Source organism: Leptinotarsa decemlineata, unplaced genomic scaffold (genome assembly GCF_025532065.1).
Source record: "Leptinotarsa decemlineata unplaced genomic scaffold, Ldec_3_MD MMD2_P_RNA_scaffold_2, whole genome shotgun sequence".
In the NCBI taxonomy this organism is placed as follows: domain Eukaryota; kingdom Metazoa; phylum Arthropoda; class Insecta; order Coleoptera; family Chrysomelidae; genus Leptinotarsa; species Leptinotarsa decemlineata.
This window is the reverse complement of record NW_027412529.1, coordinates 8,950,188-8,967,820: the sequence shown is the minus strand read 5'-3', so window position 1 is coordinate 8,967,820 and position 17,633 is coordinate 8,950,188. Positions and strand designations below refer to the sequence as shown.

The 17,633-nt window shown below is 33.1% G+C and overlaps 1 protein-coding gene and 1 non-coding gene across 3 annotated transcripts; one reads left to right on the top strand and one right to left on the bottom strand.

Annotated features, from left to right (window-relative positions):
* Window positions 1-11,090: 11,090 nt before the first annotated feature.
* LOC111507274 (U6 spliceosomal RNA) lies at window positions 11,091-11,197 on the bottom strand. Its single transcript, XR_002722368.1, has one exon. It is a non-coding gene; the product is annotated as a U6 spliceosomal RNA (small nuclear RNA).
* A 753-nt stretch (window positions 11,198-11,950) lies between these two features.
* On the top strand, window positions 11,951-16,222 carry LOC111507270 (cytochrome c). Of its 2 annotated transcripts, none has more exons than XM_023162560.2 (3): window positions 11,951-12,074; window positions 12,845-13,047; window positions 15,765-16,222. In XM_023162560.2, the coding sequence occupies exons 2-3, from the start codon at window positions 12,867-12,869 to the stop codon at window positions 15,908-15,910; spliced, it is 327 nt and encodes a 108-aa protein (XP_023018328.1). In that variant the 5' UTR covers window positions 11,951-12,074; window positions 12,845-12,866; the 3' UTR covers window positions 15,911-16,222. The 2 variants fall into 2 exon arrangements, with proteins under 2 accessions (XP_023018328.1, XP_023018327.1); XM_023162559.2 differs by having other exon boundaries at window positions 11,957-12,113.
* Window positions 16,223-17,633: the final 1,411 nt, after the last annotated feature.

Below are 17,633 nucleotides of genomic sequence, written 5' to 3'. Positions count from 1 at the left end.
AAAACGGAAATTTTCAATAGTGATATGGTCAGATCTACGTCCGGTCTCTGGTAGGCCTCATCCGCAACATTTTATAATCTTGTCTTGAAAAAAAAAAGTTTCTTACCGCATTAAGGTTATGTGTGTGGAGGAAATGAAATGTATGGAAGTAGGTGAACTTTTGTAATGACTGAAATACATACCTGCGTATTAGTTTCTGGAAGGCGTATTATTTGTTTAATTTTACTAATGGAATGACAGAGTCGAGGTCCTGCGGGATTATTCATATACAGGCTGAAATTAAACCCGCGTATTTTCTATCAACAGGACAGCAGGTGATACGTTCAGGGCCGGATTTAGGGGAGGCCAGGCGGGGCTACTACCCCGAGCCCCCCACAATAAGGATAAAAAAATATCCAAATTTGGACGGATCAGCAACTTTTACGTTTTTCCTCCGAAACATTTTTGCAAAATCTAGAAAAATCCGTTTTCGAAAAGGTCTTGTGAAATATTTAATTTTTCTCAAGATTTGCATTCATGAAAGATTTTTAGAGGTGTAATGATGTTTGATTTTTTTGTATTTTTTATTTCACCTACCTACAAAAAAATAGTATATTGTACAAGTGAGAAAAACGACATATTTCTCACGAGCGCAGAAGTTTGTTGGCACGATCCCAAGTTGTTATGGAAACGCCGACAATGGGCTACTTGGATATTGCACGCGAATTGTCGGCGTAGCGTTGTCAACATGAAGAACGTGTCATATCAATCTTACATGTAACAATTCATGACTGTCTTGGGTTATCGTGATAATAGTGAGAAATTATTTCTCACTGTAATGGCGGATATTTCTCACTTCGTGAGAAATATTTCGTTTTGAACATATGAAAGCGATGAGAGAAGTGTCACATTGTATAGCATTCGTAGAAAAAAATATTTACAGATGTTCCTTTCAAATGTAAACGAGAGAAAGGACCTGTCTGAAACAACTACTTCCCCTTACGGTTATTGAATTTTAGTTGTAGTTTATCCACGAAATATCTATCTCGTATAAACAGAACTGAACCCGGCAGTTATTCATCAAAAAACCACACAACCTAAAAATAATAACAAGGCCTCAAAATATTAACGATCAATTTCCATTTTTTAACTAAACCTTTGTTTTTTAGCAATACCATGACAGCAACCATCATGATAACACCACCACGAGTCTGTAGGAAGAGTTATTTTATTTACTGTTGATTGCTCGATTGCTATTACTCAAAAATAGCAAAATTTTAGTAAAAAAATAATGAACATTTATGTCAGAAAATGTTTATATCGAGTGGTATTCGTAGAGAATATTTCCTGAAATATTTTCAGCTGAATACATCGATATAAAAACAAAATATCAATTATCAAATTGAATAATTTCAAGGGTTAAGTAACGAGAAATATCTACCAGAATATTTATTCAAAAGTACAATTATTAAAGACACAATGTTCTAACCTAACATATGAACACAGTGCATAAATGAGTAAACTCGTATTTTCAAATATATCGTGCTATCATATGAGACAATAGAGCCGGCATCCGAGGCACTTGACACGGCTAGATGCATAAACTGTACGTCGCGTATTCCTTTCAATTTCAATTTGCTACCATTCGAACTGAAGCAATACCTAAGTTCCGATTAAGATATTGAGATTTCAGAGTTATAATTTGGTGATATTCATGGTGGAGTTTGAATCGAAGATTTTTTGTTTCATTTTAATGTTATGTGAATCAGTGAAGTGTGGCAATTCATTTTTCATTTCGGTCTCTTGTATCTGTTCATTGTATTGGTGAGTTTTAATGGATTTATATATTCATTAGAGTTGTCTCAGTAGAGTTAGGGTCTAGTCACTGTCTTAAGCATAATTTCAAATTGAACTTGTGAATTATTGTAGAAGCATTTATGCAAAGTCGTGGTGCCCATTTCTTCTGAACCATGGAGGAAAGTACATTTTCTAATACATCTATACATAAATATTTCGGTGAAAAATAAACAGTATACGAAAAATAAGCTGAATGTTGAAATTTCGCCGGCTATATTATACATTCGATTAGCGATTTTTTTATTTTTTCATGTGAATAAATGTTCGCAGTTTCACCTGTTTAGCATTTTTAGTTTGTTGGTGAGAGGCATAATTGCTTGTTCGTCGATTTTCTGTTATGGAAAAGAACGGATTGAAGAATTTACATCAAATTTTGTGTGAAAAACAGAATTGAGTGCTCAACAACACTTGCAACCTTGACAGTGACATACGGTGATTGTACTCTGAGTCAGAAAAGTGGTACAAGCTTTCCACAGAAGGTCGAGAATGATAATGTTAAGAAAGTGAAGAAAATTTCTGGAAAAGAAAGTTTTTGGCATTCTACTTCTCCATCTTGATACAAAAAGTGTGGGAATCTTGTAAACAAAGAAAGGAAGCAATCAATTTCGCAAATTAACTCTATACAAAGATGTGTAGATCATGCAAAGAAGTAACTTTTAGACACAAACTGGAAGAACAGCTATTTTCTAATAAACATTGAATTATACGAAAGAAAAATACTTTCGAAACAAATACTTTTATATGAGCGCAGAATTATACGAAAACACTTTTATCTGTTCCGTTTATATTCCAAACTTTCGTAATGGAATCGAATCAGATATCATTCATAGAATTCCTACACAATATAATTAATGAAAGAAGTAAAATCTCACTTACATGGAACACTGTCATCCTCCCTGCTAGACATTCGATGTTTCGCCGTAAGACACTTGCATTATCGGCTCTTCAGTAGCAAATACGGATAACATTATAAAAAAACACTCAATTCGTTCATAATTACGACTTCTTTGTCACGGAATGGGTTGAATCTACCCATGTCATCGATGACAGTACGTAAATAACATTCATTCGCTTATTTGATTGAATCCCAGCCACAGGAATCTTGCTTATAATTGAGAGAATCGTCGAATCATTAGAGGAGTTGCTGAGGATGTCGGCATATCGGTTAGCACGATTTTCATGTAATTATCCGAATTGTGAGTGTGTTTCATATGATAGAAAACACATATTTTCTCACTCAAAAAACACATTACTTGTGTAATCTATGTTTCATGTCCTTTGTCTTAAGTATGTAAAATGATTCATAGTTTCGGAAATGTATCAAGTCTGCAGTGAAATTTCAATGGAAAACATTTTACGAATAGCGTAGTAGACCGCAATAAATCATGTAGAAATGAGAACATTGAACAGTAAGGTTCAAATAATGGGGAATGTTTCTCAATTTGGGTTATTACAGCAAATGCAAGTTTGAACAAAATAAAGTTGAGTTTAATTCATGAGTTTTTCAAATTCAAAGTATTCAAATTGATGTTTCAAATGTTGGGTTTTAATTTTTAAAGGGATTTGTTTCTAATTCACATATTGGCAACAGCGCCTATATCAAGTTGAAATAATTTATACATACCTAGATATTCCACTTTAAAAAAGGAAAATTATCTTTATAAATCAACAATTAAGGCAAAATATAAATTATAGTTCAATACCACCTCCACAAGCCACATAAACAACATTTGTTTCGTTATTTATTTATATAGAGGAAGATAGGTTAGGTGCACAAAATGTCATATGTCACAGAATGTCTCGGAACTCGGAACATAAGTAAACAGAACAGCACGCCTCTGAAATATGTCATCTTTGTTTTTCTCATACAGGTAACAGATTCATTGTCCTTTATTAGCTATAACCGATGTTGCCAAATGGTGAAATAGAAACGAATCATTTTAAATGTTGAATGCATTATTTCGTTCCTCTTTTTTAAGTATTTAAATATTTTTTTAAAGGAAAAGGTTGAAATGATAAGTTTAAAATGCGTTGTTTTAGAGCTCTTTTATGAAAACTACTTGATTTTCGTCAGGAGGAACATTCCCCATTCTGCTAATGAGCAATGAATGTCATGTGAAAATGATTTAATGAAAATGAGTGGAAAAATATTATTTCGCAGCTACAAAGGCAATTTTCATTCATTTCGGTTCATCAATCAGGAAATAACTTGTTTGTTCAAGTTTTCTTGATTACGTTGCCTTTTTTGCTTCAAAAAGTTCATTATTCAGAATGAAGGTGACCTAACTTAAAATTTCTGTTACTCAAATTTTTGAGTTAGGTCACCTTCATACTAAGAATGAGAAATATTTTGATCCAACACTGGATGCATTCAATTTAAAATGTCGACCGTTTTGAGCAGTCACTCTTGTCAGCCTTGGGAGGGGAATTTGAAATAATCTATGTATTTTTTTTTCAGCTTCTGGGGGAGTGTTAATTTACCATGTGTTTTTTGAAAAGGAAAATATTAACGAGGGATATGGAAGTTTTCTAGAAGCTTTCAAAGTAGCTTTCTTTTTGTACTTCATTATGAATGCAAAGTATCCAAAGGCCTTAGAAACTTCAATGGATTTTTTTCAGATAATGTTTTTGAAGAAGAAAGTATTCAACTTCATGAATAATTTACTGTCACAATAAGATAAGCACATGTTTTCATTGAACCTAATAAACGTTTCTATGCTACATGGTATCTATCTCATGTGAAACTTTATGCATTTCATTTCGGGTCGTTTTTTCGTACTTCGAAATATATTATATTTTGCAGTATCATCCTCAATTTGAAAAGATGGCAAATATATTGTCAAAAAGGGAATAGTGATTATTAACATAATATTTTCCACTTGTCTAATGAAAGAACATAATTTCCTAATTTCTGTTGTTCTCAATACTGTACAGAAAAAAATTCATATTCACCCTTTCAACCAATATTCTTTCTATTAATACTTGGGGTTTTGAAAACGCAGTAAAATAATTACAATGAAAATAATATTTTATTCAGAAGTACAATGTAATTTAGCATACTGCTATCACACAGTATAGATAGAATTTCACACAACTGACGATGTGATTCATACATAATAACTCGAGTGAATTAGGGGTTTATTTTATGTGACAGTACAAATGACAATTACAAGTGAATAAAGATTTCTACATTACACATATTGTAATATATTCATAGTAAGCCATGTGATTCCCTGCATTTATGGTCGAAAATTACAATGGAGATTGTGAAAATTACAGTACTTGTATGGTAAAATCACATGACTCCATATGTATGTTCACAAGGAGTTTTCACCGAATTCATTTGGTAATATGACGTTCACAGAAATCCCTGTGATATTACATGATTTTACGTTGGTTACAAAAAGGCCAACGTAATAATATTTGACTTCCCAAGATTAATTTTTGCAGTGGGTCATAACTGGTGATGAATCATGGGTATATAGTTATGATATCGAAACCACAGTCCAATCAGCCCAATGAAAGAGCCCAGTAGAGGCAAGACCAAAGAAAGAATGACAAGTTTGATCAAATGTCAATAAGGAGTTATGCGCCGCTTACTAAAAGCTACACGAAGAAAACATCCGGTATTGTAGAAAAACAATGCATGGCTTTTGCATCACGATAATGCACATGTACACTCGTCATTGTTTGTTCATAATTTTTTCGCCGAAAACACCACCGTAATCATGCTTTAGCCACCGTATTAACCAGATTCAGCCCCCTGCGACTTTTTCCTGTTCCCAAGATTGAAGAGACCTATGAAAAGACAGCGTTTAGCGATGATTGAGGAGATGAAAAACGAATCGCCGAGAGAGCTCAAGGACATACCAAAATATGCATATCTGAACTGCATCAATGATTTGGGAAAAAACGCTGGCACAAGTGTATTATATCTAAGGTTGACTACTTTGAAAGGGACAAAATAGAAATTAATGAATAAATTAATATTTTTTTAACCGACCTCGTACACTTTAAAAATCTACTTTTGCCTTCGACTCGGAAATATGAAATTGACCAGAAGATATGTAGATAAGAAAATTCAAAAATGGAATAAGTGAATTTAGATTCAGTAAATTTAGAAATCAAAACGGTTTCATGCACCTTACAGAGTCCTCCTGTATAAAGGCGGGGTTATAATCAAGCAAACATTGAAACTACTTCAGCAAATAGGGGTGAGGTCTGCAAAAACACGAGTTGTGCAATCCTCGAGAGGCCATTATGCTGTATTGAAATTTAATTATTTCAACATGGTATGCAATGCAAGAGCATAATTATTTTCGAATTATCCGCTTAAATCAATATTCCAGGCTGACGAAACATTTATATGCAGATATGAATATACTTTACACTGGAAAACTAATGGAAAAAAAGATTGTGACAAAACCATGTTTGGGCCATGTTTACGAAATTCAGACAGTACTGAAAAATTATAATTTAGATCTGTAATATTCACATAAAATCAATAATATCAGTAATTCAAACAAACTGTTTTATATTTAGAAAAGAGAATTGCAACTTTCTATGTTTTTTACCACTTTAATTTGTAACTAACGTACTGCAGTTTCGTCCTATAAGGACATTTTCAAACTTATACATTAAACTAACAACGGTTTATTACATTAACCCTTATATAGCACCCCTATAGGTAATAAAAGAGGTTCTTAGCTTGATTGAGTACCTGAATTTACAATTTACAATACGGATGTGCTAATTTGAAAACTGGTGAGCAAAACTAAATCGATTTGATCATTTAACAGGTTGCACCAGCAATGTTTATGCTTGTGAATTTCCAAGAATTCTAAATAATTGAGTTTGTAACCCTTACTTGCATACTGCAAAATTTCAGTATCGTTTAGATTCGGTAACATGTGGTTGCATTCCAAGGAATGCATTTTTTCCTAGTCTGAAGGACGTTTCATGTTCAGCATACATACATACATGAACGCTATTACACTCCGGACACTTAAGCTTATAAACTCCAGATTTCTCCAACTTGTCCACCTTATCTTTGGCATTGAAAAGAAAATCAGATAACCTGGCATGTGGTCTGAATGTTTATTTTATTACCAAATTGTTCATTTCCAAACGTTACAAATATACAATAATATAAGAACCAATGACACAGGGTCTCATTCAACCTTTGGAAAACTTGGTCAAATGGGTTTTTCATATGAATCTTCTGAAGAATCAGGTGCAAGGCAAGATCTTAACAAAAATTACTGTGTCATATGGCAAGTAATGACTTTTGTGGGTAAATTTTTGATATCTTGGGTTATTACTAGAGTTTTATCCGAACGCCAAACCGTTATTTTAACACCTCGACACGTGTTTCATCTTCAGTTTGAATCTTCCTGATTGAAACACATGTCGAGTTGTTACAAGTAACGGTTTGGTGTTGGGAAAAAAACTCCAGTAATATTCATTACTGCACCAAAAGTTCCAAACAGTGCATAACAAGTATCTTGGGTTACATTACAACTATAAATTTTTCGAAAATAAAATACAGCACGTTACTTGCTGATAATGTAGCTTTCCATATGTGAAAAAAAATTGAAATCAGTTAAGTATAAATTTTGAATATATTCATTATAAATAAACATACAAAAAATAAAATTATTTCCTCTTTATATTATTTAAATGAATTGGTTTTAATAAAATATCTTTTCGAAATGTTACTAATATTATTATTCATCTCCAACTTGGTTCTTGAATTGCGCATCGAAAAGAGTATTGCATTTCTGATAATTGGGAAAATTGCTTGTTTTGGAAAATTCTGCCTCGAAAGCGATTTGTTGTAAAAAATTCTGCAAGTTTTTGAAAACTGCTTTGAGAAACAATTTTTTACGTGAAAAGCCTGATAGCAAATTCTGCAGAAAAAATATGACAGGTTGTGAAAAACAAAATAGAAATGAGGGTGATACTGACCGTTAATATAATAATATAATAAGTATTCGTCCTAAGATGTGTAAGATTATGTATCGGTTTTGTTGGGTGCATGATATTGAAAATTTGTGAAACGATTATCCAACATTCTAATAAAAATATTAAATGTTTTTTGTTATCAGATCCCATTAGCACTTTGATGTTAATTTGGAGTATGGACGTCAACTGATATTGCAACAATTGCTACAAGATAATGAGAATTTTTACTGTCACCTATAATTTGCTGATAATGACATATCACAACACTCAAAAAAGTTATATCTGAAAACATGAACAAACATCCATATGCAAATATTATTGAAAATGACAAAATGTTGCATTGTTGGTCTATGTTTACAGTCGATTATTTGACGAAATTACTGAATAACTATCGAAAATTGTAGATAGCTTTGATAAACTAGTAATAGTTTATTTAATCTACATATTATCCACATACATACTCATATCCAACTCGCGATTCTACCAAAAAACTAAATTGTATGGTATAAGGTCAAAACGCAAACACTACGGGAAAATCTTTAAGGCGCTCTAAGCGGTGTCTGTGCGAAAGTGGCGATTCACATTGGATTTGAATCGCTGGAGATCAAATCCATTTGGAAAAACTTCCTCAGGAAGTTTATGCCACATAAACGCAGTTCTCCAAATGAAAGAGTTCTCAAACAGCGAAGTTCGAGGTGTACTGAGTTGAACCTCAAAACGATGAGCAGCCACAGTCCGTCGCGTATTTCTGTACCGTTCTTGGCGGAATAAAATGTGTCAAGTCACTTGAACACCTCCCGTGAAATTACCTATAAAAGAGAGACAAATCTCCAACCTTTCTTCGATGTTCCAGACTATCAAAGTTGCAAATGATGTTCGTGTCTCCAATCGGGGGGATGGTTCTTTTCTGCATGAAACCCAACAGCTTCAGAGTATGCCAGCAGCCTGTATGAACACTACCAACACGCAGATCGGGGAAGTCTAGTTGAAAGTGCGGTACGAAGTGATCTGATAATGCGGTAGACATTTGAATATTACTCTGAAGTTTCAGTTGAAGTGTTTGTGTTGTATTGTCACTGTGGCTGTGATATAAAGTTGAGTGTTAAATTGTACAGTGAAGTAATTTATTGTCAAACCCACGGGGAAAACGTAAAAATAATGTCAATGTTAACAGGGCGTTTGTTTGGTTTTTCTACCAACTGAAGTTGAAGATGGAAAAACATCACTAATGAAACATGTGAATCATGAGATTTTCGAATATTGCAGTGTATCCAATAATAAAATGAAAATAGTGCTGAAATCGATGAACAATCAGAATTCAAGAAATCCATTCTTCTCAGTAATTCCGGAGTTATTAGTAACATGAACTATCACCAGACGCGGTTCGAGGAGGATGGTCAGAGGGGTCATGATCTCCTCAATCGTACCTACATGTCAAATTGACAAAACTTTGAAAAATTGACAGTTTACCATAATTATTTAAATTATCAACTCCCTGTTCAACTGCCAATGAAATCAAAGATAGGTATTCAAAATAATTTCCAAAGAAACACTTTACTTCAAGTTATATCATCTCAGTAACAATTGGCGCAGTAAGATTGATTACTCCTTATACCTTAAATTATATTATTCAACAGTGAATAACTTACTTTATTTCATTCTGTTCAGTGAATCAACTCACCCTTTACTCATTTGCAGCCGTTAAATCGAGCATTACGGTACCGTAATAGATAGATAATTTTCTGCGTTCTAAACATTCATCCAGAGATTGATTTTGATGTTTATTCATTTGTGGTTGACAGTATAAGTTACATATAATAATGATATAAGGAGGGGCCCTGTTATAGGCTTATGCCTCTTCAGGGTTGGGTTCTTTTACAAATAATTTAAATTAAAATTATCAGAGTTTGTAGTTGCGTTATTGGTTGGAGTGTCCGGGTCCATGGCCGGGGGAAGTATGCCCGAGACTTCGGGTGTTCCAGGCCGTGCGCTGTCCTCTATCTGATCGTCAGTGGTACGCCTCGAGGATGTCCAGGATTTGCTCCGTCGGGTCTTCCACTGCTCCCAGGAGTCTGGCTGGGGGGAACGGTAGCTTTTTTCTTGGTATCCTTCTGGGTCCTCCACATGACGTCCATGGGGTGGTGAGAGTACTGACGGCAGCGGTGTTGTTGCTTCTCGTGGCTTTTGGGGTTGTGTTAGTGATTTACAATGTGCATTTACGTATAGGGTGGAGCCCTGCTATAGGCTTATGCTTCTTGAGGGTTACAGTTATTTAATCTTATCTATGTTAGTGTTTGTGTGTTTTCCTTTGTTTGTTAGGAGATCCTGGTCCATAGCTGTGGTCATTGTTCGAGGGGTATCGGTTTGTGTTAGGCCAGGGGTGATGTGGTTGAGTCTTCAGGGTATTTCAGAGCGTGTACTGATAGCCAGAGATAACCTGAGACATCTAAAATATCAATATTAGATTTGACAATGGTAACAGAAGGATCCCTTCGTTAATTGTCTTTTATTTCATGGGTCATGTATATAGGAATTCCTCAGATATCTATTGGATATAAACAAAACAATCGAGAAACCTAATTGAGTCTCAAAGACAATAAAAGAAAAACTGGTTGACTAAGAAAAGGCACAAGACTTGTGGTCAAGTTTTTTGAGGATAGTCTAAGACTGTGGCAGTTCCATACATTAGTTAAAATATACGTTCTGTGGATACTCATCGGTCCTTAGATCCCTCTTTGGATAGGTCTCTCCTCATACCACATAGTAGTAACAAACTGAGACTTTCAAAATGATTGTATTTTTTCACAAAAGGAAAAACTCTGGACGAAGAGAAAAAATGACGTTATCAATTGAGAAAACAAAAAAAAATGCGTAAAATCTCTTTCAATCCATTATATTTTCCAAAATGCAGTTATACATTCAAACAAAGTATCTCTGAAACTATCAATGTTTTTGCTTTCCTCGGAAACTTTCTATTTTCGTCGAAAAATTCTCTATATCTCTGTATTCTCAATCCATTATTGATGCTGACACTGGACGTGTTATATAAATAAATATTAATGAAAACTTAAATCATATGAACTAAACAACAATGGTTTCCAACGTAATGTATCTCTCCATAAGAGATATTGGAGGAACCACATGAAAAAAACGAGTCTAGTAATTTTCATTTGTGACGACGTTTGGAAAATACTGTTTTTCGCTTATAGCTAAAATGAAACTATATAAAAGGAAAAATGAGACGGGTGAAGCATTTCTTACCGTACAAAATATATAACAAAAAAATACAAAAAAATGTGGAACGCTTCACGATTTTGCGTGTCATCCTTGCGCAGGGGCCATGCTAATCTTCTCTGTATCGTTCCAATTTTAGTATATGTACCGCCGAAGCGAGTACATAAGCTGTTAATATTAAGTTATATTTGTATCAATTATGACTAAGTATTCGTCGGTGACTTGTAAAGAATGTATTGTATGTATTATTGATTGCCTATGTTGAAGTGAATGAATGAATACGCATTGCCATCTCTTAAGGTAACACGGTACTATGTGTTTTACTGGGTGCCATTATATTATTTGTTCAATGATATACTGAAGTAAATATCCAGGATTATGTTGCATTTGGCAAAATCGATGTATTGATGCAGGGTTGTCAAAATGTTTTAGTGCCAGAACAAACATATTCGAAATTACTCTTTTTTCACATGTTGCCAAGTGATTCTTAAATGAAAAAAATTGAAAATTTCATTCTTGGGATATTGAAAAAGCTAATATTTTTGGATTCAATAGACACATTATTGTGAGATTTTCATTAAACAGTTAAACAAAAACGCAAAACTGTTCAGTGTAAATCTCACAATGTGTTTCTTAAATATGTAATGGATTTTCAATTGGCTAAGTATTGGCCGATTCCATCACACATTTTATTTTTTCATTAAAAATCTCTAATTTCATTTAGATATGTGATATCTGAATTTTGTTTATGATCATATGGTTAGATATAAATAGTTTATATGTAGGTACCTACAAATTCACATTTTCTATACGCCACTGTTATGAAAACAATTGTCAACATTTACTTTTTCGACGAAACACGTTTTGGAGAATGTCAGACTGAATGATATACTTCCTATTTTCTTTTAACTTGGCAACTACGCAGAATAGCGAATATTTTCAGCCACTTCGCATGTGCGACTGTGAAATTGGAATTTGTTCAGTTCTCAGAACGAAGGAAGTGGTTACGTCTCTTCTGATTGGACTCTTAAGTTAGGCAGGTGTGTGTTCCTGAATTTTCACATATTTTTCTATAATCGGTAAGTTAAGTTTCATAATAACTGATTTGTGGAAATATATTTCCACCGTTTTTCTGATATTAATTATTTGTGTTCAAGGGCTAACAGTTTCACAATGTTACATAACATGAAATAATTTCCAAAACATTTAATGAACAAGCGAATAACGGATAATTATAATTTGTTCTTTCAAATAACTGTGAGACTAGAATTTTCAAATTATGTAATAACCAATTTGAAAATTGGAAAAGGCGGGTAATGTAGGCACTTCTTGCTGGATTATATAATTTGACAATTGACATCTGCAAGTGGTCAATAGTGAAGAAGTGATCATCCTATTGATTTTTCATAAGTTGAATAGCTTTGATCTCGGCTGTGATTATAGGACTTTGAATTTTTATTGTATATATTTATTAACCAAGGCCATAAATAGGTGTGACCATGATCTAGTTTTCAAGTTACTTTGGGGTCTATTCTCGTGGCCCAATTTCGTAGCTAATCTCAAATTGGAAGATCTATTTCCGGTACTTCTAGTTCAAGGTTCAGATTGTTCAGAACAAATAATATTCCCCTTGAGTGATGAATCATGTATTTTACGTCATCACACTCATATGACTTAACCCATTGACTGGTTTTACCACGTGTTTTAGAACCACTATCATGATGCTCAAGAAATCCCAGAATGCCATGCCTCTTTTTTTATAGATCATATATAGGCTTATCACTAAGCAGTTGAATATATTAATTTCCAGGTTTTTCAATTAACAAGGAGCAATGGGTGTACCAGCTGGTGATGTAGAAAAAGGCAAAAAGATTTTTGTCCTCCGTTGCGCACAGTGTCATACAGTGGAGGCTGGTGGAAAACACAAAGTGGGGCCTAATCTACATGGATTGTTTGGCAGGAAGACTGGACAGGCTCCTGGTTTTGCCTACACAGATGCAAACAAATCGAAAGGTAATAGTTTTAAAATAATTGGATTCACATGATAGGGCCATATTTTATTTTTATAATTCAACTTGACTACTGGCGTCCCGAGAATATAGTTGAATTCTTGAAAAAAAAAACAAGTTTGATTCGACAACATAATGTGGCTCTTTTACATCGTGAAATTAGAATCATATATAATGAAACGTGTTTGTATAGTTTGTATGGAAAACACATTACAACTTGAAATTTTAAAAAAAGATATACTTACACATTACACAAAAGAAAAGAGTACACAATATATATTGTCGATAAATTTTAGTACTAAATGAAATCAGACAAGCAATAAAAACTATTTCGTTAACGAAAAATCTGTATATTTCAATCATGTTTTATATCTGCACTAAGATTCTGGAATATTTTCTCTACCGGCATATTCGATAATTCATTTTACATTATATTTAGCATGTTTTATATGATAATTCATTCTTTGTCTTGATGATCGAGAGTAATCATTTTTATTGATTTAAAATTCCCATTTGTTTCGGGAAATATAGAGAGATCGTTCTGTAATATAAAGAAGAGGAACAATCAAATTGATTTTTTCAAAATAGTTTTTAATACTTGTTCATTTGAAGACACTGGCCAATGATCCATTATCCCTTTTCTGTGCTCCAAAAACATCGTCAAATGATATGAAAGCTCACCAGAAATATAGTGCATATTGCAGCTTAGACTCAACAAAAACATTATAGAGATTAAGTGTTACTAGTTTTTGTAATTTCTGGACGTTTTGTTGGCACAATAGCTAGCTTCCTTAGAGGTTTAAACATCTTGAGTTAATATCTCCGATGACTGAAGATAATAACTAAGGATATATAAACCTCTGGGGAAGAAATTCCAGAAATCCAAGGCCTTCAAACCCGGAAAATAGTGACGCTGAAAACCTCGGCTACAAAAACCTTAACCATTTTGTCATTATAGAGATTATTCAGTGTGGAGTTCTTGTCCATCATGAAAATGCAAACGATTTGTTTTCTAAGGCGTTTAGACCCGAAAAGTTGAGTACTTGTAATTCAATTATTCGAATTGCTCAACAACTGATTCCAGGCAAAGAGAAAAGGCCTAGTGATTAGCCCTTGGGGAACTCCCAAATTCATAGGCACACTTTCAGATTCAATATTTGTCAAGTGATGATCACTTTGGTGTTTTAATAACGTTGTGTTGAGTATTTCAATACAACAATGAGTTGAGACAATTTAATGGAGCACCATTTATACTTTTGAAAATTGATTAATTGAAAGATCATGATATCAACATGTCTTAAAATGATTGCTTTTATGAGTGAAGCCAAAAAACTTTGTATCATAATTTCAAGCATTATTTTCTAGTTAGTTTGTTCAATTTTTGAAAGTATTTGTAATTCTGACATTCAAAAAATGTATTCTTCAAACTTTCTCTGGAAGAATTTTTACAATTAATAATTTTCTTATCTATAACCTCCTGTCACCAATTGGATTGATAAGCAATGTCTTTCGAAATGATAGGTATTTCGTAAGTTTTCATAATAATTTGATTTCGAGACATTGATTAGATTGTGGCTATTATGTTGTCATACAATATTCCCAAGGCCAATCACAGATGAGCAAAATCATAAATTTACATTTTATATCGCAAGTTAGCCTTTAGAATTTCCTATTTTAAAATATGTTCTCAAACGTCAAACTCAATAGTTGAATTGTTTTCGAAATATATAGTTTCTAATGAAAAACAAGATTAAGAACATGGACTCCAGAAGTGAAAATGAGTGTACTATGCTAGAAATTTGGCAAAGAAATTGATATATTTTTCAACTAATAATAAAATGAAACTATCTATGGTAATAATTAAACAGAAGCAAAAATATCTTACAAATTGAAAGAAGTGTTTTGGAAAATTGATATTCAGTATACTCGATTATTCATTAAAAAAACTGATGAACTTCCCCCCTCTATCTCTAAAAATTTAATTAAGCTGAGCGTGATGGGAGTAATATATTGACTAATACGTACGCAATAGTAGTTCGATAGAAACGCTATCTATCATAAGTTTCGAGAATTCTTTTGAAAAATGTCTTTATTGGATCTCACAAACTATACCGGAAATGATTTGTACATTCATAAATAAAATGAAAGTAGCTAGGAACTGAAATAACTTTGTAAGCCAGCTTTGTCTTTGTGGAGTGGTTGGTAAAACTCACAGCATATGAATTATAGAAAAGAAATACAGATGTTAAAAATCCACTGAAAACCATATCATTCATAATTTTGCGAATGAAACTAATCCACAAATTTAAAGTATTTTTTTAAAACATTTAACAGATAAGCGTTTTTTACATTTGACAAATTATCTATGATGATGTTTATTTTTTATATGCATTTTGTGTTTGAATTTCCCATGAGGCCCCATGTTTCTTAGAAAAGTGGAAATGAAAGTTATGTTACTATGTGACTTCGATAAACAAAAAGTCATATTATTCAAAGCAATAAATAGCGTTACTTGAGTTTAAAAATCAAAAGTAACATTAAAGTTATAAAAAAGTCATTTTTCAAACCGAAGTGAATTGACAAAAGTTGTTCAAATTCAGAATTTCTCATGGTATTATGGAAATTTGTTTTATATAAGAAATTTGAATGGATCAGTTTTCAGTAAAATCAATCATTATTCATTATGGTTATAATGTCTTATTCATATATTTTTTCTTTCAGGTATCACATGGAATGAAGACACCTTGTTTGAATACCTCGAGAACCCCAAAAAATATATTCCCGGTACAAAAATGTTATTTGCTGGACTGAAGAAAGCCAACGAGAGAGCTGATCTCATTGCTTACTTGAAAGATTCTACGAAGTAGGCTTTTTTCAGTTGATGATAGTCTGTGTGTTAATTGAATTACCAAGTTATTTATTACACAAATTATGTAGGACTGTTACTGTTGAGAAGGATATCATAAAATGGTTGGTTAATTCATTCAAATGCAACAGACCTTTTTGTAGTATTTTCATCTAGTACATTGTTACTATGTCATGACAGATGAGGTACTTGTACAAACTAGACAATTTTCCATAATTTAAAGTTGTGTTACATCATAACATTGTACAGTATGAAATTAACATATTTTTATGTTGTGTCCTGTCCAATCTTGAAATAAAAAATTATTTATTAAGCATCTTTTTCTTTCAAGCTGAAATCCTGATTTTATCAATAGTATTATCACAAGACCTAAAGTTTTATTGATGAATTTCCATTTAATAATGAAAACTTGTTATCCTATCAATACCGTCAGAGCAAACAGCATGATATAGCCATGAATCTGTAGAACAAAAGGTTCTGTTATTGCTGGTTGCTTGATTGGTGTTGCTCAAAAATAAGTTTGAGTTTAAATGAAATGAACATTCATCTGAGAAAGTTTAAAGGTCGTGTAGTATCCTTAAATAACATTTCCTGAAATATTTCCAGATGCATGCATCAATATAAGAACTATAAGAAAAAAAATCTGTTTTTCCGTTAACCAGCTGTTGCATCCCTACGAGCGACAACTCTCAGAAGTCGAAACTTGTGCGAGCTAAGGAATAACGAGGTCTTAACTTTTAACGTGTGATTCCTAACACGAGTTGGACGATAGCAAGAGAAAATCGATCGTTCAGACTGGAGCTTGAACCACCGACCAACAAATCGGTGAGATCGAGTGAGTGAACAAAGCACCCACGTGCAGCCACCTGGCTACCTATAATAATCGTATCGTATCGCTATACTATAATAATCGTATGAAAATATGTTACCCAAAGATGGATGGATCAATTCACAATTGAACTTGACAATTAAAACCATCACCTCTTTTTCGATATGGATATAAACAACTAAATGAATAACAATACTCGCGTCTGGCTCGCTCGAATTGACTGACTAATTCCCATCCAATCTCTCAAGCCCGGCGTTTTTTCGGGTACGACGTTTTTTTTTCCACCCATGTCGATAGTGGTTTCTTACACAACAATCAATTCTCAAGTTTGATGAATTTTACAATCTAAATAGCAAGCAGGAACATCTGTTTGAATATACAATGTTCGAATATAAGAACAGAGTATTTCAATTTGTCAACAATTGACGAACAACCTGCTAAATACAATACGATGCATATTCTTTTCGATTTCATTATTCAGAATAACGTTTCCATTGAGAATGTTATATGAATAAGTTTCGAATATGAACTTGAATCATATCAAATGAAACCTGTGAATTTCTGTAGAAACATTTATGCAAAGTTTGAATATCCAGTTACATTATGCGGCGGTATTTGAATCTGGATTTATAACATCATTGTAGTTTCAAATCTTGTTTGTAAGATGGAATTCTCGTAAGAAAGTTGATGTAGTTACGTTCCTCCTATGAGAGATATAAAATATTTCAAACAATAAATCTCATCTAGGAATAAAATGCAGGAGATGAAAAAACTTGCATGTGATAGCCACAAACAGGCAAAGATAATTTCATATCTGCAGACCACACCTATAACAAAGTTTTCTAAAAGTGCAAGTTTGACTAAATCCTACCAGCAGTAAAGGGGGCTTTACACG